The sequence below is a fragment of the Hemitrygon akajei genome, unplaced genomic scaffold (genome assembly GCF_048418815.1).
Source record: "Hemitrygon akajei unplaced genomic scaffold, sHemAka1.3 Scf000189, whole genome shotgun sequence".
NCBI lineage: Eukaryota > Metazoa > Chordata > Chondrichthyes > Myliobatiformes > Dasyatidae > Hemitrygon > Hemitrygon akajei.
Genome location: NW_027332075.1, coordinates 20,877 through 42,075, shown reverse-complemented (window position 1 = coordinate 42,075; position 21,199 = coordinate 20,877). Strand labels below are relative to the sequence as shown.

Sequence of the window (21,199 nt, the reverse complement as noted above, 5' to 3'; positions counted from 1 at the left end):
AAGGGAAAGAGAGATCCCAAAGGAGGAACGTGGCTGGGGAAGAGAGATCCCACAGGATGATTGGGATGGGGAAGAGAGATCCGACAGGAGGAAGGGAATGGGGAAGAGAGATCCCATAGAAGGAGTGGGGATGGGGAAGAGAGATCCGACAGGAGGAAGGGAATGGGAAGGTGAGATCCCACAGGAGGAAGGGGGATGTGGAAAAGAGATCCCACAGGAAGTAGGGAATGGGGAATTTCAACATGCAGGTGAACTGGGAGAAACAGTTCGGTGCTGGACCCCAGGATAGGGAGTTTGTAGAGGGCCTACGGGATGCATTCTTGGAACAGCTTTTACAAGAGCCGACCAGGGACAAGGCTATTCTGGATTTAGTCTTGTGTAATGAACAGGATTTGATAAGCGATCTTGAAGTAAAGGAGCCATTAGGAGGTAGTGACCATAACATGATATTTTTTTATCTGCAGTTTGAGAAGGATAAGGGCAGCTCGGAGGTGTGAGTGTTGCAGTTGAACAGGGGAAACTATGGAGCCATGAGGGAGGAGCTGGCCAAAGTTGACTGGACCGATAGCCTAGCAGAAAAGACAGTGGAACAGCAACGGCAGGTATTCTTGTGAATAATGCACATGGTGCAAAATCAGTTCATCCCCAGAGAAGGAAGGATTCAAAGGGGGGGTGAATGGCCACAGTGGTTGACAAAGTAAGTCAGAGATTGCATAGCTTTAAAAAAAAAAGGAAGTATGACAGAGCTAAGGTGAGTGGAAGGACAGATGTTTGGGAAGTTTTCAAGGAACAACAGAATTTAACTAAAAAGGCAATACGGGGAGAAAAAATATGGTACGAACGCAAGCTAGCCAGGAATATAAAGGAAGATAGCAAAAGCTTTTTACGTATGTGAAGAGAAAGAAGATAGTAAAGAACAATGTTGGGCCCTTGAAGAATGAATTGGGTGAAATTGTTATGGGAAACAGAGAAATGGCAGAAAAATTTAATGAGTACTTTAGATCTGTTTTCACTAAGGAAGACACAAGCAATCTCCCACATGTATGGATGGGCCAAAGACATAGGGTAACAGAGGAAATGAAACAGATTGACATTAGGAAGGAAACGGCGATGAGTAGACTGATGGGACTGAAGGCTGACAAATCCCCAGTTCCAGATGGTCTGCATCCTAGGGTACTAAAGGAAGTGGCCCTGGAAAATGCAAATGCATTGGTAATCATTTTCCAATGTTCCTTAGATTCAGGATCAGTTCCTGAGGATTGGAGAATGGCTAATGTTATCCCATTTTTTAAGAAAGGAGGGAGGGAGAAAACAGAGAACTATCGACCTGTCAGCCTGACATCGGTGCTGGGGAAGATGCTAGAGTCCATTATTAAGGATGAAATAGTGGCATATCTAGATAGCAGTGATAGGATTGGTCCGAGCCAGCATGGATTTACCAAGGGTAAATCATGCTTGACTAATCTGTTGGAGTTTTTCGAGGATGTAACCAGGAAGTTAGACGGGTGAGATCCAGTGGATGTAGTGTACCTCGATTTTCAGAAGGCATTTGATAAGGTCCCACATAGGAGATTGGTGGGTAAAATCAAAGCTCAGGGCATCGGGGGGGAGACATTGACATGGATAGAAAACTGGCAGATAGAAAGCAAAGGGTAGCGGTGAATGGGTGTTTCTTGGAATGGCAGGTGGTGACTAGTGGGGTGCCACAGGGCTCGGTATTGGGACCACAACTGTTTACAATTTACATCACCGATTTAGATGAAGGCATTGAGAATAACATCAGCAAATTTGCTGATGATACTAAGCTGGGTGGCAGTGTGACATGTGATGAGGATGTTAGGAGAATTCAGGGTGACTTGGATAGGCTGGGTGAGTGGGCAGATACTTGGCAGATGATGTTTAATGTGAATAAGTGTGAGGTTATCCACTTTGGGAGTAAGAACAGGAAGGCAGATTATTATCTGAGCGGTGTAGAGTTAGGTAAGGGAGAAATACAAAGAGATCTAGGAGTCCTTGTTCATCAGTCACTGAAGGTGAATGAGCAAGTGCAGCAGGCAGTGAAGAAGGCTAATGGAATGTTGGCCTTTATTACAAAAGGAATTGAGTACAAGAGCAAGGAAATCCTCTTGCATTTGTACAGATCCCTGATGAGACCACACCTGGAGTATTGTGTACAGTTTTGGTCTCCAGGGTTAAGGAAGGACATCCTGGCTGTAGAGGAAGTGCAGCGTAGATTCACGAGGTTGATTCCTGGGATGTCTGGACTGTCTTACGCAGAGAGGTTAGAGAGACTGGGCTTGTACACACTGGAATTGATATTGAGAGGGGATCTGATTGAAACATATAAGATTATTAAGGGATTGAACAAGATAAAGGCAGGAAATATGTTCCAGATGCTGGGAGAGTCCAGTACCAGAGGGTATGGTTTGAGAATAAGGGGTAGGTCATTTAGGACAGAGTTAAGGAAAAACTTCTTCTCCCAGAGGGTTGTGGGGGGTCTGGAATACACTGCCTCGGAAGGTAGTGGTGGCCAATTCTCTGGATGCTTTCAAGAAGGAGCTAGATAGGTATCTTATGGATAGGGGAATCAAGGGATATGGGGACAATGCAGGAACCAGGTATTGATAGTAGATGATCAGCCATGATCTCAAAATGGCTGTGCAGGCTCGAAGGACCGAATGGTCTAATTCTGCACCTATTGTCTATTGTTTATTGTCCCACAGGAGGAAGGGGGATGGGGAAGAGAGATCCTACGTGAGGAACGGGAATGGGAAGAGAGATCCCACAGGAGGACGGGGGATGGGGAAGAAATTTCCGACAGGAGGAAGTGGATGGGGAAGAGTGTTCTTACAGTAGGAAGCAGAATCAGGAAGAGAAATCCAACAGGAGGTAGGGGGATGGGAAAGAGAGATACCACAGGAGGAAGGGGGATGTGAAAGAGAGATCCCACAGAGGGAAGGAGGATTGGGAAGAAATTTCCGGCAGGAGGAATTGGATGCGGAAGAGAGATCCCACAATAGGAAGCAGAATCAGGAAGAGAGATCCAACAGGAGGTAGGGGGATGGGAAAGAGAGATACCACAGGAGGTAGGGGGATGGGAAAGAGATACCACAGGAGGAAGGGGATTGGGAAGAGAGATCCCACAGGAGGAAGGGAGATGTGGAAGAGAGATCCCACAAAAGGAGGGGGATGGAGAAGCGAGATCCCACAGGAGGAAGGGGATGAGGAAGAGAGATCTGACAGGAGGAAGGGGATGGGGAAGAGAGATCCCACAGAAGGAGGGTGGATGGGGAAGGGAGATCCCTCAGGAGGAAGGGGATGGGGAAGAGAGATCCGATAGGAGGAAGGGAATGGGAAGGTGAAATCCCACAGGAGGAAATGGATGTGGAAAAGAGATCCCACAGGAGGTAGGGGATGGGGAATTTCAACATTCAGGTGAACTGGGAGAAACAGTTTGGTGCTGGACCTCAGGATAGGGAGTTTGTAGAGGACCTACGGGATGCATTCTTGGAACAGCTTGTACGAGAGCCGACCAGGGACAAGGCCATTCTGGATTTAGTCTTGTGTAATGAACAGGGTTTGATAAGTGATCTTGAAGTAATGGAGCCATTAGGAGGTAGTGGCAATAACATGATATGTTTTTATCTGCAGTTTGAGAAGGATAAGGGCAGCTCGGAGGTGTCAGTGTTGCAGATGAACAGGGGAAACTATGGAGCCATGAGGGAGGAGCTGGCCAAAGTTGACTGGACCGATAGACTAGCAGAAAAGACAGTGGAACAGCAATGGCAGGTATTCTTGGGAATAATGCACAAGGTGCAAAATGAGTTCATCCCCAGAGAAGGAAGGATTCAAAGGGGGGAAAGGGGCCACAGTGGTTGACAAAGGAAGTCAGAGATTGCATAGCATTAAAAAAAGGAAGTATGACAGAGCTAAGCTGAGTGGGAGGACAGATGATTGGGAAGTTTTTAAGGAACAACAGAACTTAACTAAAAAGGCAATACGGGGAGAAAAAAAATGAGGTACGAACGCAAGCTAGCCAGGAATATAAAGGAAGATAGCAAAAGCTTTTTACGTATGTGAAGAGAAAGAAGATAGTTAAGAACAATATTGGGCCCTTGAAGAATGAATTGGGTGAAATTGTTATGGGAAACAGAGAAATGGCAGAAGAATTTAATGAGTACTTTAGATCTGTCTTCACTAGGGAAGACAGAAGCAATCTCCCAGTTGTATGGATGGGCCAAGGACATAGGGTAACAGAGGAAATGAAACAGATTGACATTAGGAAGAGAGATCCCACTGGAGGTAGGGGGATGGGAAAGAGAGATCCCACAGGAGGAAGGGGGATGGGGAAGAGATCCCACAGGACGAAAGAGATGGGGATGAGAGATCCCACAGGCGGAAGGAGAAAGGGGAAGAGAGATACCACAGGAGGGTGGGGATGAGGAAGAGAGATCCCACAGGAGGATGGGGATGGGGAAAAGAGATCCCACAGGAGGAATGGGGATGGTTAAGAGAGATCCTACAGGAGGAAGAGGATGGGAAAGCGATATCCCACAGGAGGAAGAGGGATGGGGAAGAGATAATTCAGAGGAGGAAGTGGATATAGAAGAGAGATCCCGCAGTAGGAAGCTGAATCAGGAAGAGAGATCGAAGGGGAGGAAGGAGATCGGGTAAAGAAATCTACATGGGGAAGCGGAATCCCACAGGAAGAATGGAATGGGGAAGAGATATCCCACAGGAGGAAGGAGATCGCGAAAAGAAATCCCTCAGGAGGAACGTGAATGGGGAAGAGAGATCCCACAGGAGGAAGCGGGATGTCGATAAGTGATCCCGCAGTAGGAAATGGGATGGGGAAAAGAGATACCACAGTTATGGGGGGATTGGGAAGAGAGTTCCCACAGGTAGTAAAGGGATAGGAAAGGGAGATCCTGCAGGAGGAAAGGTGATGTGGAAAAGAGATCCCATAGGAGGAAGGGGGACTGGGAAGACATATCCCACAGCAGGAAGGGGGATGGGGAAGAGGTCCCATAAGAGTTGGGGGTTTGGGGAAGAGAGATCCCACTCGAGGAAGGGGGATAGGAAAGAGTGATCCTACGGGAGGAATGGGAATGGGAAGGAGAGATCCCACAGGAGGAAGGCGGATGGGGAAGGGAGATCCAACAGGAGGAAGAGGGATGGGAAAGAGAGATCCTATAGGAGGAAGTGGGATGGGGAACAGAGTTCCCACAGGTCGAAAGGGGATTGAAAAGAGAGATCCTACGGGAGAAAGGGGAATGGGAAGGAGAGATCCCACAGGAGGAAGGCGGATGGTGAAGGGAGATCCAACAGGAGGAAGAGTGATGGGGAAGAGAGATCCCACTGGAGGAAGGGGATGGGGAAGAGAGATCCCACAGGAGGAAGGGGATGGGGAAGAGAGATCCCACAGGAGGAAGGGGGATGGGGAAGAGAGATCCTATAGGAGGAAGGGGGATGGGGAAAAATGATCGCTTGGGAGGAAGGGGGATGGGTAAAGGAGATTCCACACGAGGAAGGGGATGGGGAAGAGATATCCCACAGGAGGAAGGGGGATGGGGAAGAGAGATCCCACACGAGGAAGGGGGATGGGGAAGGGAGATTCCACAGGAGGTAGGGGATGGGTTATCGAGATCCCAGAGGAGGAAGGGGATGGGTTATCGAGATCCCAGAGGAGGAAGGGGATGGGGAAGAGAGATCCCTCAGGAAGAAGAGTGATGGGGATGAGAGATCCCACAGGAGGATGGGAATGGGGAAGAGAGATCCCACAGTAAGGGGGATGGGGAAACTGATCCGACAGGAGGAAGGGGATGGGGAAGAGTTTTACCACAGTAGGAAAGGTATCAGGAAGAGAGATCCTATAGGAGGAAGGGGGATTTGGAAGAGAGATCCCACAGGAGGAAGGGGGATGGCTAAGAGAGATCCCACAGGAGGAAGTGGATAGGGAAGAGAGATCCCACAGCAGGAACGTGGGTGTGGAAGAGAAATCTGACAAGAGGAAGGGTAATGGCTAAGAGAAATCCAACAGGAAAAAGGGGGATGGGGAAGAGTGATCGCACAGGATGAAGGGGGTGGCATTTGTCACAATTCATCTCAATCTGATTTACTGCAGTTTTACCCAAATCCCTTTTCATTGAAACAGCACAATGTAACAGTTTTACAGTTCTGAGTGAGAGATAAATCAAGTTACCTCAACTCCTGGCACTTGTGTAGCCCGGCTCCCAGCCGCTGGATTCCTTCACACTGAATGTGGCAGTACTCCAGGTTGAGATCTTTTATTGTATCACAGAGTCCGATGGCATGAGACAGGACCGCGCAGTCAACCGGGGTCAGTGTCATTCCACTGAATGACAGTGTTTCCACAGATCCCAGTGCGGCCTGAGCCAGTCCACGATTCTGAGACTCAAACAGGTAGTGCAATGTGTTCAGGAGTCTCTTTCTACTAATGTCACCTGTGTTTCCACTCTGGCGTTTAACCTTGTTCTTCAACCAGTCAATCACCCGGCAGGTTGTTTGATGAGGAAATGGACCCAGAAACTCCTCCAGGCACCGAGCTGTCATTGGGTTGGAGAGACCAGCAATAAAACGGAGAAATACCTCAAATCGCCCATCTTTTGTCTTATAGGCTTCAGTGAGGAATTTCAGGATATCCTCGGGATGTACAGTCAGGAATTGTGCGACTGCAGCTACAAACTCTTGGATGGTGAGGTGTGGGAATGTGTACACCACGCTCTGGGCAGAATCCTCTCTCTCCAGAAGCTCCATCAGGAACCCGGACAGGAACTGGGAAGGCTGCAGATTGAACTTGATCAAATCTCCGTCTGCAAACACAATCTTCTTCTCGGACACTCCTCTGTAGGCCATCTGACCCACCCTGAGTAACACATCACGGGGTCTCTCAATCTCACGGCCGTGGTTTTTCAGGATGTTGTAAATATAGTAGGAGTACAGTTGAGTGATGGTCTTGGGAACTCTCTGAGGGTCCCTGACTCTTTGTGTGAAGAAGGGGCCCAGTGCCAGAGCGAGGATCCAGCAGTAGGAGGGGTTGTAGCTCATGGTGTGCAGGATCTCGTTCTCCTGCACGTGTTTGAAAACAGCTGCTGCCACCATCTGATCTTCAAAATGCCTGATGAAATATTCCTTCCGTTCCTCACCAACAAATCCCAGGATTTCAGCCCAGACACCGATCTTCGCCTTTTCCAATAAATGTAACACAGAGGGGCGGGTGGTCACCAGCACTGAACACCCTGGGAGCAGCTTGCCCTGGATTAAACTGTACACAATGTCAGACACCTTGCATCGGAATTCAGGATCTGTGCATGAGTCCTGAGGGTCCGTGTTTCTCCGGCTGTCAGCAAAATCAATTGTGTCGTTGAATTCATCCAAGCCATCAAATATAAATAGCATTCCCTCTGGATTCTTCCACAGTGATTTCAGGACATTCCCGAGGTAAGGATAAAAACACAGCACCAGGTTCGAGAGGTTTATTGTACAATTGATCGTGTTTAAATCTCGGAACTTGAAACTGAAGACGAACTGGAACTGTTGGTAAATTTTTCCCGTGGTCCAGTCATAAACAATCTTTTGTACCATTGTGGTTTTCCCGATCCCTGGGACTCCGGCCACTGCTGCCGAACTCCCAGATTTGGATTTCCTCCGGGAAAAGCTGCTCTGGAACAACTGATCAGTCCGGATTTTTTCCAGCTCCCTGCGGAGATGTTTCTGTCTCCACTCCTCGTGGTCTCTGCCTCTTGCCAGCAGCTCATGTTCCACTAGTCTCCGATCTCGAACAGTAGAAATGACCGTGAGCTCAGCGTATCGATCATCCAGCTGGAAAACCTTCACCTTCTCCCTCATCAGGATCGTGTTCACTCTCAGTGTTTCAGTTTGTGCCCGCAGAGTCTCCTTGTGTTTCTGTTGAACATCTTCCATGGGAACAGAGAACATATTCAAAATGTTAACTAGCTCAACTGACAAATGTCTTTATAACTGCATTCCAATATTAAGTGTTTGAGATTACATGAATTAATTCAATGCTTCCATGGATATTAGGACAGAAAGTAAAATTCTGTTCACAGACACTGGAACTAACAGCGATGATTGTCCCAGAAAAATATCCAATCCTTATATTCTGACACTAATTACTGATGAAGGTGAACATTCCCTTGATATCCTATTGCAATCCTGACTGCACTCCCGTTACAACATTTCACTATATTTAAAGCATCGTTGCGTCATTAACAGATGATGTTAATGTTGACCTGGTGTGGAAGTATGGAGAGCAGGACAATGTGCATTTTGGCAAAACTGCACACTGGGGTGTCACGACTGTTCACTGCTCTTGCATCAAAACAGGAGCAGAATATGCGGGAAATATTCAAGCCGGGCAGCGCCTGGGGGAGAATCGCAGTGAACTTGCGGATCGTTAACCTTTCGGAATGATAAGAAATAAAATGGCTAGTTTGCAGTCCAACCGGGACACTCCGATATGGAGAGGAAGCTTTTGCCGATGCAGCAAGCTCCGTCTCTCCAAGCATCTGATGAACAGAGACTGACACAGCTTGGCACCAGAGGTGTTTCAGGAGATGCCAGTCTGCGTTGAACATTATTTAAGACTGCCTCAGGGGCTCTGGATCCACTGGGTTTACTCCCAAACTCTTCCCCATGAGGGGTACAGTTACGGAGCAGTGGATGTTTGAGATCAGAGCTTTCCTGTTGCTGGGTGAGCTGCCAATCACGGCTGACCAGACCCATCTGCCCAAAGCGACTGGTTTAAAGGAACCAGTAACCCGCCTTTACCCCTTCTGCTGTCGGAAGAAACGCTTCCACCGGGCTTAGTGGCTGAGGCAAACGCCTGCATCCCAGTTGCCCGTTATCCTACTGTTCCCAAGTCTGCAGATCCCAACAGTCACCAACGACCGTGCCATCATTCAGCACCGCAGACACACACACACACTCACACACACACACACACACACACACACACACACACACACACACACACACACACACACACACACACACACACACACACACACACACACACACACACACACACACACACACACACACACCCCTCGACCAGGGAAGAGAAGAGGGCTTAGGGTATGCTTTGCTTCATGGTCATGAATGCTTGGTGGAACCCCGGGATGTGCATGCCCTCAAATCCTTTTGATCCCCGGATCTGGAGTACCTGGTGCTGCTGTGTAAACCTTTCAGGTTACTGCAAGAGTTCCCGGCTGTTATTATCACAGCTGTGTAATACGTCCCCCAGATGTGTGTTATTGTCACCGAGGGGGAATGTTTGCCACCAGAAACCTGTCAGGATTGCCCAAACCAGCAACTCTGGATCAACCGTTCCGTGTGAACAGCACTTGCCGCGTGACCGACAGCTTACATTGCCGGTGATCAGCTGGAGCTCAGGAAACGCAGCTCCGATCTGTGCAAATTCATCCAGACAGTGAAACGACAATACAGAGACAGGATTCAGGGACAACTCTCCGCCAACAACACACACAGCTTATGGCCAGGTCTACACACCGTCACTGATTTCAGCTTACATTGCCGGTGATCAGCTGGAGCTCAGGAAACGCAGCTCCGATCTGTGCAAATTCATCCAGACAGTGAAACGACAATACAGAGACAGGATTCAGGGACAACTCTCCGCCAACAACACACACAGCTTATGGCCAGGTCTACACACCGTCACTGATTTCAGCTTACATTGCCGGTGATCAGCTGGAGCTCAGGAAACGCAGCTCCGATCTGTGCAAATTCATCCAGACAGTGAAACGCCAATACAGAGACAGGATTCAGGGACAACTCTCCGCCAACAACACACACAGCTTATGGCCAGGTCTACACACCGTCACTGATTTCAGCTTACATTGCCGGTGATCAGCTGGAGCTCAGGAAACGCAGCTCCGATCTGTGCAAATTCATCCAGACAGTGAAACGACAATACAGAGACAGGATTCAGGGACAACTCTCCGCCAACAACACACACAGCTTATGGCCAGGTCTACACACCGTCACTGATTTCAGCTTACATTGCCGGTGATCAGCTGGAGCTCAGGAAACGCAGCTCCGATCTGTGCAAATTCATCCAGACAGTGAAACGACAATACAGAGACAGGATTCAGGGACAACTCTCCGCCAACAACACACACAGCTTATGACCAGTTCTACACACCGTCACAGATTTCAGAGCTAATTGCAGTGATGCTGCCTCTCGCCCAGAGGAGCTAAATCTTTTCACGCTCGGTTCGACATCGCCGACACTGAGCCCCCGAGGAGAGCCGCCAAAGCGGTCTGCACATTGGTCATCTCTGAGTCTGAAGTACGCGGGTGTTTAAACATCCCGAGAAGAGGGATGTCTATGTGAGAATGCTGCTCTTGGACTACAGTTCAGCATTCAACACCATCATTCCCTCCAGGCTTGACCAGAAGCTCAGGGACCTCGGCCTTCACCCTGTCTTGTGCAGCGTGATCGTGGAGTTCCTGTCAGATCGCCGGCAAGTGGTAAGAGTGGGCTCCCGCACCTCTGCCACTCAATATAGGTGCCCCTCAGGGCTGTGTCCTAAGCCCCCTTCTTTACTCTCTGTATACGCATGACTGTGTCGCCACCCACAGCTCCAATCTGCTAATTAAATTTGCTGACGATACGATATTTATTGGCCAATTCTCAAATAATACCGAGATAGCCTACATGGAAGAAGTCATCACCCTGACACAGTGGTGTCAAGAAAGCAACTTCTCCCTCAATGTCGCAAAAACGAGGGAGATGGTTGCAATGTCTCAAAATCAGGAGGAATGGAGATAGGCTGACCCCTGTTGACCTCAATGGATCTGGGGTTGAGAGTGTGAACAGCTTTAATTTCCTCGGCAGAAACATCACTGAGGACCTCACGTGGTCTGTACACACCAGCTGTGTGGTGAAAAAAAGTCACAACAGCACCTCTTTCACCTCAGATGGTTGAGGAGGTTTGGTATGGGCCTCCGAATGCGAACAATTTTCTACAGGGGTGCAACTGAGAGCATCCCGACTGGCTGCATCACTGCCTGGTACGGGAACTGTACTTCCCTCGATCGCAGGACTCTGCAGACAGTGGTGCGGACAGCCCAGCCCATCTGTCGATGTGAACTTCCCACTATTCAGGACATTACAGAGACAGGAGGGTAAAAAGGGCCCAAAGGATCATTCTGGACCCAAGTCTCACCAAGCACACACTGTCCCAGCTCCTCCCATCAGAGAAATGGCACCACAGCTTAAAAGCCAGGACCAACAGGCTCCGGGACAGCTTCTTCCACCAGGCCATCAGACTGATTAAATCACGCTGATACAATCCTGTTTCTACAATTGTGCTGCTGGCACTGAAAACAGTTTTCATAACTTCTGTCCGTGATATCAAACCTGATTCTGAGAGTTTTTATCTTTCTGTTGTGTCATTTGTTTTCGATCTGTGACGCATCATACTCACACCGTCCTATTTCGTATCAAAGTGCGCTCCAGTGCACATGGTGTCTGCTAGAAATTGTTCTTTAAGTTCTTACTTTTCTTTGCGTATTTTCTAGATCCGTTTCAGACCAGGAAACTATACCAAAAGAATCCATCAATATGGGCCCAGTGAATGTTTACTCCCTTTGTTATACTGTTCAGCTCTGTTTGGCAGATTTCCTTCATCCTTGATGTAAATTCAGATTTTCCTTTATCACAAGATGATCTATTTTCCTTGCTTATTGATATCCTACGTATATGTTTCATATTCATCCATCGGCTGCCTTGTATCCTGATGCCTGTTTGATATTCTGCCGGCTTTATTGCACCTTTCTTTATGTTTCATGTTCTGTACTTTTCTAGTCTCAAGTTTATACCTTTGGAAATTAGTTCCATTATTTGAATTATTTGTTTTAGCTTTACTGATGCAAGAGCAAATAATTTCAAATCATCAATGTATAGCAGTGTCAAGGTATAATTTTTTTTTCTGATTTTATACCTGAGATTTCTCCGTTTCAGTAAATTATGAGCGGGTTTAAAGCCGGACAAAACCATAGTGGGCTTAAAGATTCACAATGGGAAATCCCTACATTTATTTTGATAACGGTGGTTGTTCATTTGTGGTTGTTAATAGGGTGATTATTGTCCACCAGTGCTTTATTAGATGTTGTAGAAATTTCACAAGTACTGGATGAATCTTATATATACTTGGAAGTTCTGTTAGCCAACCAAGGGAGAGAATCAAATGTTTTTTGATACAATATAACATTGAAAGATGTCTGCTTTCCTCAGTGTTGGATATAGAATAACATAATTGATTATCAGTTGTTCTTAAATTCGTTCATACGCTAAAGGTATTCTTTCCGCTTTTCTGTACGTATTATGGCTATCTAAATAAGTAGTTATTGTTTATGAGATACATAATGTTACAATTTTATATATAAAATTCTCTTATTATTAGGAGCCAGTAATAACATAGTAGGTGACCATTCAATAGTCATAAATGCAGAATTAAAGCTGTCCTTGAGGCTGGTGGTACGTACCTTCAGCTTTTTATATTTTCTGCCGCATGGGAGTATGAAAGGGAGAATGTTTGAGGGTTCATCAGCAAGGCTTTGGGTGGGGCTTGTGTCTGGCTAACTTAATTGAGTTCCTCCAGGAGGTGACAAAGGTGATGGATGAAGTTACAGATGGATGTTGTCTACTTGGATATTGGTAGAATCTTTGACAAGGTTCCCACATGGGAGGCTCATACACAAGGTTAACATGCCTGGGAACTGTGGTGAATTGCCCTGGCTGGCGGGGAACCATATTGCGAGAAATTGCTTTCGCTGGCGGGTGGTGAATCTGTGAAATTATTCTCAGAGTTGGCAGAGGAAGACAAGTCAATGGGTATATGTTCTTGATTCGGAAGAGCGTCAACATTTACAGAAGGCAGGATAATGGGGTTGAGAGGAATTGCGGAGCAAATTCACTGAGCTGAATGGCTTAATTGTCTGCCTAAGTCTGATGGTTTTAAGGTGCATCTAGAGCATATATGTCAAACTCAAGGCCCGCGGGCCAAATCCGGCCCGCGGTGGAATTATCTTTGGCCTGCAAGATAATATCTAATTACTATTAAAGCTGGCCTCAGTAATCGAAGCGCCTATGGTGTATGATATGGCTAATGCTGAGTTTATTCAGGTACCAGGTTTTCAGGGTTTTTAGTGTTTATTCGGCAGTCTTCTTCATAAGAAATGGAATTTGTAAAATGAAACACTTTGTAGTTATAGCAGAGACTGAAACACATGAGAGCAGGCTGAAAAAACGGAGGCAACGAAAGCTGCGTTCGCACGCGTCCGACTGATCCGGCCCGCATGAAGCTGCATTTTGCTCAATCCGGCCCGTAACCTAAAATGAGTTTGACACCCCTGAGTATTGTGTTCACTTCTGATTGTCCAACACTGGGAATGATTGGAGAGGATGCAGAACAGGTTCACCAGGATGTTGCAGGTGGCATGTGAGGTAAGTGGAGGTTTGAGAAACAGAATTGAGTGCAGCTGCTTTTACGAAGGAGAAGGTGCTTGGGAATCTGAAAGGTCTGAAGAGAGAAAGGTCACCTGGACTGGGTCATACAGTGTGTCAGGAGCCTGTCTGGGGTGTGTGGGGATTCTCAGAGCGTTAGGACCCGGAGTGGAAGGTTCAGAGACACAAGGACTGGATTAATACATCAACAGCTGGAACAGCTGGAAAAATACATTTTACAATGTTCAGGCTGCAACGAGAGATGATCTGAATTGTAACCTGAAACCAGAGATCGGCGAATGATTGATGGTGGATTTTCGTTCCCAGATTCTGCCAAGTCACAGTCTAACATTTGAGATGTGGTGTGAATTGAGGATTTCATCACTCACCTGTCAGTTCAGTGGGTAACTCAGACAACCCTTGTGCGATGTTGATGTATTCCTCTGGGTCAGGACCTGTTTAAATCAATAAAAGAGTTCATGAAAACAGAACTAAAATAATTACAACTATTCAGTTCAATGTGCCTTTGTGTTCAGTGCGTGGTTTTAACATACCGAGCTCCTGTATTTCCCTCAGTATCCTGTCCAACTTCGGTAACTCTGTCCTCCACATCACAAAGGATTCCCACATCGCCCTCCGGGCCCGGGAGCCTTTGCCCATCACCAAACTGAGGAAGAGTCTGGAACTCTCTGTCCGGTTTCCCTTCTCTGTCAGTTCAGTGACTTTCTATAAAAGCAAACAATTAATTTATTGTGGAGTAGATGGACAGACATGGCGAATCTCACAGATTAATATTCATCCTGGATTAATGAGCTGAGGTGAGTTTGACCGACGGTCCTGATAAGATGCAAAATTAATTTTAGACTGAATGCCTGTTCAACAGTCCAGATATGCAGCCCTTGCACTTATGTCATACAACAATATGACTATTACAGCACAGTAACACAGTCCGTGCCGAGCGCTTACTCTCACCTAGTCCCACCTACCTGCACTCAGCCCATAACCCTCCATTCCTTTCCTGTCCATATACATATCCAGTTTTTAAAATGACAATATTGAACCTGCCTTTGCCACTTCTACTGTAAGCTCATTCCACACAGTTACCACTCTCTGAGTAAAGAAGTTCCCCCTTGTGTTACCCCTAAACTTTTGCACCCAACTCTCAACTCATGTCCTCTTGTTTGAATCTCGTCTACTCTAAATGGAAAAAACCCTATGCACGTCAACTCTATCTATCCCCTCATAATTTTAAATGCCTCTATCAACTCCCCCCCCCCCAAAGTTCAACGCTCTAAAGAATAAAGACTTAACTTGTTCAACCTTTCTCTGTACTTAGGTGCTGAGACCCAGTTAACATTCTAGTAAATCTCCTCTGTACTCTCTATATTTTGTTGACATCTTTCCTATATTTCAGTGGCCAGAACTGTACACAATACTCCAAATTTGGCCTTACCAATGCCTTGAACAATTTATCTTTACTTCCCAACTCCTGTACTCAATGTTCTGATTTATGAAGGACAGCATACCAAAAGCTTTCTTCACCACCCTATCCACATGAGATTCCACCTTCAGTGAACTATGCACCATTATTAATAGTTCACTCTGTTAAACTGCATTCCTCAATGCCCTACCATTTACCATGTATGTCCTATTTTGATTAGTCCTACCAAAATGTAGCACCTCACACTTATCAGCATTAAACTCCATCTGCTATCTTTCAGCCCACTCTTCTAACTGGCCTAAATCTCTCTGTAAGATTTGAAAACCTACTTCATTATCCACAACGCCACCTATCTTAGTGTCCTCTGCATACTTAGTAATCCAATGTACCACCCCATCATCCAGATCATTTATGTACATTACAAACAACACTGGACCCATTACAGATCCCTGAGGCACACCACCAGTCACTGGCCTCCATCCTGACAAACAGTTATCCACCAATACTCTCTGGGATCTCCCATCCAGCCACTGTTGAATCCATTTCACAACTTCAATATTAATACCTAACGATTGAACCTTCCTAACTAACCTACCGTGCGGAACCTTGTCAAAGGTCTTACTGAGGTGCGGTACACTGATAAATACAGCAGGTGTGAGAGGAGAAGGTGACTCTGAACCTGCAGTTCCCAGTGCTCCCCACCTGAACAGCCGAAACAGATCTACTGAAGACAAAGGTCTGACTGAGGTCCGGTACACTGATAAATACAGCAGGTGTCAGAGGAAAAGGTGACGTTGAACCTGCAGTTCCCAGTGCTCCCCACCTGAACAGCTGAAACAGATCTACTGAAGACAAAGGTCTGACTGAGGTCCGGTACACTGATAAATACAGCAGGTGTCAGAGGAAAAGGTGACGTTGAACCTGCAGTTCCCAGTGCTCCCCACCTGAACAGCTGAAACAGATCTACTGAAGACAAAGGCCTGACTGAGGTCCGGTACACTGATAAATACAGCAGGTGTGAGAGGAGAAGGTGACTCTGAACCTGCAGTTCCCAGTGCTCCCCATTTGAACAGCTGAAACAGATCTACTGAAGACAAAGGTCTGACTGAGATCCGGTACACTGATAAATACAGCAGGTGTGAGAGGAGAAGGTGACTCTGAACCTGCAGTTCCCAGTGCTCCCCACCTGAACAGCTGAAACAGATCTACTGAAGACAAAGGTCTTACTGAGTTCCGGTACACTGATAAATACAGCAGGTGTCAGAGGAAAAGGTGACGTTGAACCTGCAGTTGCCAGTGCTCCCCACCTGAACAGCTGAAACAGATCTACTGAAGACAAAGGCCTGACTGAGGTCCGGTACACTGATAAATACAGCAGGTGTGAGAGGAGAAGGTGACTCTGAACCTGCAGTTCCCAGTGCTCCCCATTTGAACAGCTGAAACAGATCTACTGAAGACAAAGATCTGACTGAGATCCGGTACACTGATAAATACAGCAGGTGTGAGAGGAGAAGGTGACTCTGAACCTGCAGTTCCCAGTGCTCCCCACCTGAACAGCTGAAACAGATCTACTGAAGACAAAGGTCTGACTGAGGTCCGGTACACTGATAAATACAGCAGGTGTCAGAGGAAAAGGTGACGTTGAACCTGCAGTTCCCAGTGCTCCCCACCTGAACAGCTGAAACAGATCTACTGAAGACAAAGGCCTGACTGAGGTCCGGTACACTGATAAATACAGCAGGTGTGAGAGGAGAAGGTGACTCTGAACCTGCAGTTCCCAGTGCTCCCCATTTGAACAGCTGAAACAGATCTACTGAAGACAAAGGTCTGACTGAGATCCGGTACACTGATAAATACAGCAGGTGTGAGAGGAGAAGGTGACTCTGAACCTGCAGTTCCCAGTGCTCCCCACCTGAACAGCTGAAACAGATCTACTGAAGACAAAGGCCTGACTGAGGTCCGGTACACTGATAAATACAGCAGGTGTGAGAGGAGAAGGTGACTCTGAACCTGCAGTTCCCAGTGCTCCCCATTTGAACAGCTGAAACAGATCTACTGAAGACAAAGGTCTGACTGAGATCCGGTACACTGATAAATACAGCAGGTGTGAGAGGAGAAGGTGACTCTGAACCTGCAGTTCCCAGTGCTCCCCACCTGAACAGCTGAAACAGATCTACTGAAGACAAAGGTCTTACTGAGTTCCGGTACACTGATAAATACAGCAGGTGTCAGAGGAAAAGGTGACGTTGAACCTGCAGTTGCCAGTGCTCCCCACCTGAACAGCTGAAACAGATCTACTGAAGACAAAGGCCTGACTGAGGTCCGGTACACTGATAAATACAGCAGGTGTGAGAGGAGAAGGTGACTCTGAACCTGCAGTTCCCAGTGCTCCCCATTTGAACAGCTGAAACAGATCTACTGAAGACAAAGGTCTGACTGAGATCCGGTACACTGATAAATACAGCAGGTGTGAGAGGAGAAGGTGACTCTGAACCTGCAGTTCCCAGTGCTCCCCACCTGAACAGCTGAAACAGATCTACTGAAGACAAAGGTCTTACTGAGTTCCGGTACACTGATAAATACAGCAGGTGTGAGAGGAGAAGGTGACTCTGAACCTGCAGTTCCCAGTGCTCCCCACCTGAACAGCTGAAACCAGATCTACTGAAGACAAAGGTCTGACTGAGGTCCGGTACACTGATAAATACAGCAGGTGTGAGAGGAGAAGGTGACTCTGAACCTGCAGTTCCCAGTGCTCCCCACCTGAACAGCCGAATCAGATCTACTGAAGACAAGTCAGAGAGCAAAGTCTCCATTGCCATGTAGAACTCCTAGAACGTGCAGGAGATTAATATCGATCACTATTCCCTCTGATACCAGCAGTTCAGTGGCATTACACTGAATACACTCACCTCATTTTCTTCTCTACTGAAATGTCCCTCCTTTGTCAACATCCAACCGAGTCTTTCAACCTTTTCTTCAATTGCATGTTTGAGTCTGTTCCTGTAGAACTTGGTCAGTTGGTACAGTCGATACTCGCCCCCCTCTGCCAGGAGGTCGGAGATTGTAAACTCTGGCTCTGCGAATATAAAATGAGAATGTAGTCACAAACTCAAATATCGCTTGTCTCCACTGCTTCACCCAGCCCTAACAAACCAGTCATGTCTTGAACCTCAGTGTTTACCTGCTTTCAGCTGGAAACACGTATTTTGCCCTAATCTCCAACACTGGCCTTAAAAAACCGACCCATCAATGCGCTGTGCTAGACGTTCCCAGAAGGAACCCATTCACCAGAAACCTGTCTCTCCCACCGTCCCATCCACTCACCGATTTCAGTTTAAAATGGGCAATAAATGTTGGGACTGTCGCTTCCCAGAGATACTCTCTCTATCCTGGTGAATACATTTCCCATAACTCATATCCTGGACATACTCTCTTATCCGGATAGCTGCATTTCCTCCGATACACATCCTGGAAATCCTCAGAACAGGTAGGACATTTCCTGTAGTGCGGTAACCGGTGCCACACTACACCGCATGCACCACGCCCACACTTTCCCCTCTCTGACCAACCCTCCAGCAAGGAATCACATTTACCCACTTCCCACGTCATTCTGCGAACACATCACCCTCATGTTTTACTCACCCACTCCCTGTTGGGCACTTGACAATTCCGTGTTTAATGAGTTTCCGAGCTGACAGGCAGTCGCCTCACTTGTGCTGGTTCCAGGGTCCTGCTCAGTGTCTCTGACGTCACTGTCTCTGGGCTGACAGGCAGTCGCCTCACTTGTGCCGGTTCCAGGGTCCCTTTCAGTGTCTCTGACATCACTGTCTCTGGGCTGAATTTGCTCCTCCTCCTCTGCGGCCGGACCGCATTCCATTGGGACATTGCTCTCAATCTGACCCTGCTTTGGAACCTTGCTTCCCGTGTCTCGATCATCTTTCCTCGATGAGTTGCCTGGTAAAAGCCTCTTGAGTACTTTCTGTACCCGATTTAATTTCCCACCTGCAGTAAGTGATGAATTGCAGGTTTAGAGTGATTTATGCTCGAACAAGGATTCACAATGGGTGTCTGCAATGGGGCCGGGACTCCGGCTAACCGGATTTGGAGTGGGACTGTGCTGGTGAATGTGAACCACACATCCTGCCAGGTGACCATCCCCGTAAGCCAGTGAGTGGACACATCGACTCCCAGAAAAAGAACTGGATAGACACAGTAATACTGATCACCGACTACGCATTAGCTGAACACACCAATAACCAGCGGTTATTAATGGAACGGCATCAGCAGATACCGGGAATTATCACTGGGATTATCTCCCACAGACATAAATCTCCCTGGATCACAAACTGTCCAGTCACCTGTATCACTCACAGACAAGCCACTGGATTACTCGTAGTCCGATCCTCCAGATCAAACGTTCTCCGGTTGCTTTGTCACACACTGTCTTGTCCCCTGGGTCAAAGACTGACCACTGCCTTGAGATGGACAACGTCCAGTCCCCTGGGTTACAGATTGAACATAACCTTGAAGCCCATGATGCCTGGTCCCCTGGGTCCCATCCCGTCTCCTGGATAATAATTGTCACGTAGCTACTATACAATTCATTGGCAAAGGGAGAGTCGTGCGTGCAGTTCCAGTAGCTAAACAAAATCTCACTGAGAGAGCTTTGCATTTGCTAAGGATGCAGTTGCTAACAATCTACAGGATGGATGTGACTCAGCTGGGAAGAGTGTCGGGGAGATTCACAAGTACGTTACCGGATGGGGTTGTTTGTTATCTGGTTCGGCTGGGACAGTTTGCCCCGGAACACGGGAACTTGAAGGGTAAACTTGCACATGTAAAACAGTATCAGAATTAGGTTTATTATCACAGGCATGTGACGTGAAATTTGTTAACTTAGCAGCAGCAGTTCAATGCAATAGGTAATCTAGCAGTGAAAAATAATAATAAAATTTAAAAAAATAAGTAAACAAGTAAACCACTTATGTATATTGAATAGATTTTTTAAAAATGTGCAAGAACAGAAAGACTATATTTTGAACAAAGTAAGGGAGTGTCCAAAGATTCAATGTCTACCAGGCTGTGGTGGCCAGTGCTATCATGTTTGCTGTTGTGTGCTTGGGCAGCAGGCTGATGATAGCAGATACCAACAGAATCAACAAACTCATTCATAAGGCCAGTGATGTTGTAGGGGTGGAACTGGACTCTCTGACGGTGGTGTTTGAAAGGAGGATGCTGTCCAAGTTGCATGCCCTCTTGTACAATATCTCCCATCCACTCCACAATGTACTGGTTAGGCACAGGAGTACATTCAGCCAGAGACTCATTCCACCGAGATGCAACACTGAGCGTCATAGGAAGTCATTCCTGCCTGTTGTCATCAAACTTTACAACTCCTCCCTCGGAGTGTCAGACACCCTGAGCCAATAGGCGGGTCTTGGACTTATTTCCACTTGGCATGATTAAATTATTATTATTTATGGTTTTATATTGCTATACTTCTACACTACCCGTGGTTGGTGCGGCTGTAACGAAATCCAATTTCCCTCGGGATCAATAAAGTATGTCCGTCTGTCTGTAGACTTTTACGTAACAAACAACACCGCTGTCACATTCCTGTTCGTGTTTCACTCTCAACCTGCTGATTCAGGGTCTCCGGCTCCTTTCACTCAGGTGAAGCTTTGCCTGGTGAGTGGAGTCATTCGACCATTACTGGTGTCAGGTCCCTTCGCTGGAACTGTTGGACCGATCGATTACACAAAGTCACTTTACCAGTGGGATCAATGACACTGCTTGATGAAACTTTTTCTCTGCCCTGTTAGCGCCTGTGTAAGCTTCTTCATCTGAACTATTGTGCACCAACAGGGCAGAAGTTTAGTTATAAAGATCCAGGTAAACATACCTGTAGCCATTCTGATTCTGACTGACGGTTGTTGATTGTCGTCGTCTTGTTTACACTCTGATCCCGGTGCAGGACAGCGCCGCCTTCTGGTGATGCCCTGAATTACACACAACAAGCAGACAGTGAGTCAGAGAGAGTTGGATTACTTTGCAAATGTGACAGTACAGCCATTCACTGTATCAGAGCCGCAATTCGCATCAACTCCCAAACCATGTCTGTATGTCTGTCCAGTGATATCTAGAGCATCCTTCCGATAGAGGCACAGAGAAACAGAGCACAGATACTGACCCTTCAGCCCATCGAGACAATGCTGACCACAGTGTACACTGAGATGGTCCTAATT

General features: G+C 47.0%; 1 protein-coding gene across 1 annotated transcript in view; it reads right to left on the bottom strand.

The window, feature by feature from the left end:
• Nucleotides 1-20,955, bottom strand: part of LOC140724336 (NACHT, LRR and PYD domains-containing protein 3-like) — a 118,880-nt gene extending 97,925 nt beyond the window's left edge. The window contains exons 1-8 of the mRNA XM_073038789.1: nucleotides 20,857-20,955; nucleotides 18,597-18,956; nucleotides 17,864-18,030; nucleotides 14,068-14,239; nucleotides 13,903-13,968; nucleotides 7,045-7,937; nucleotides 6,465-6,975; nucleotides 6,203-6,284 (exon numbers count right to left, since the gene is read on the bottom strand). Of these exons, the coding sequence (XP_072894890.1) occupies nucleotides 6,203-6,284; nucleotides 6,465-6,975; nucleotides 7,045-7,937; nucleotides 13,903-13,968; nucleotides 14,068-14,239; nucleotides 17,864-18,030; nucleotides 18,597-18,956; nucleotides 20,857-20,866 (2,261 nt within the window). The 5' untranslated portion in view covers nucleotides 20,867-20,955. The remainder of the gene's footprint in view (nucleotides 1-6,202; nucleotides 6,285-6,464; nucleotides 6,976-7,044; nucleotides 7,938-13,902; nucleotides 13,969-14,067; nucleotides 14,240-17,863; nucleotides 18,031-18,596; nucleotides 18,957-20,856) is intronic.
• Nucleotides 20,956-21,199: the final 244 nt, after the last annotated feature.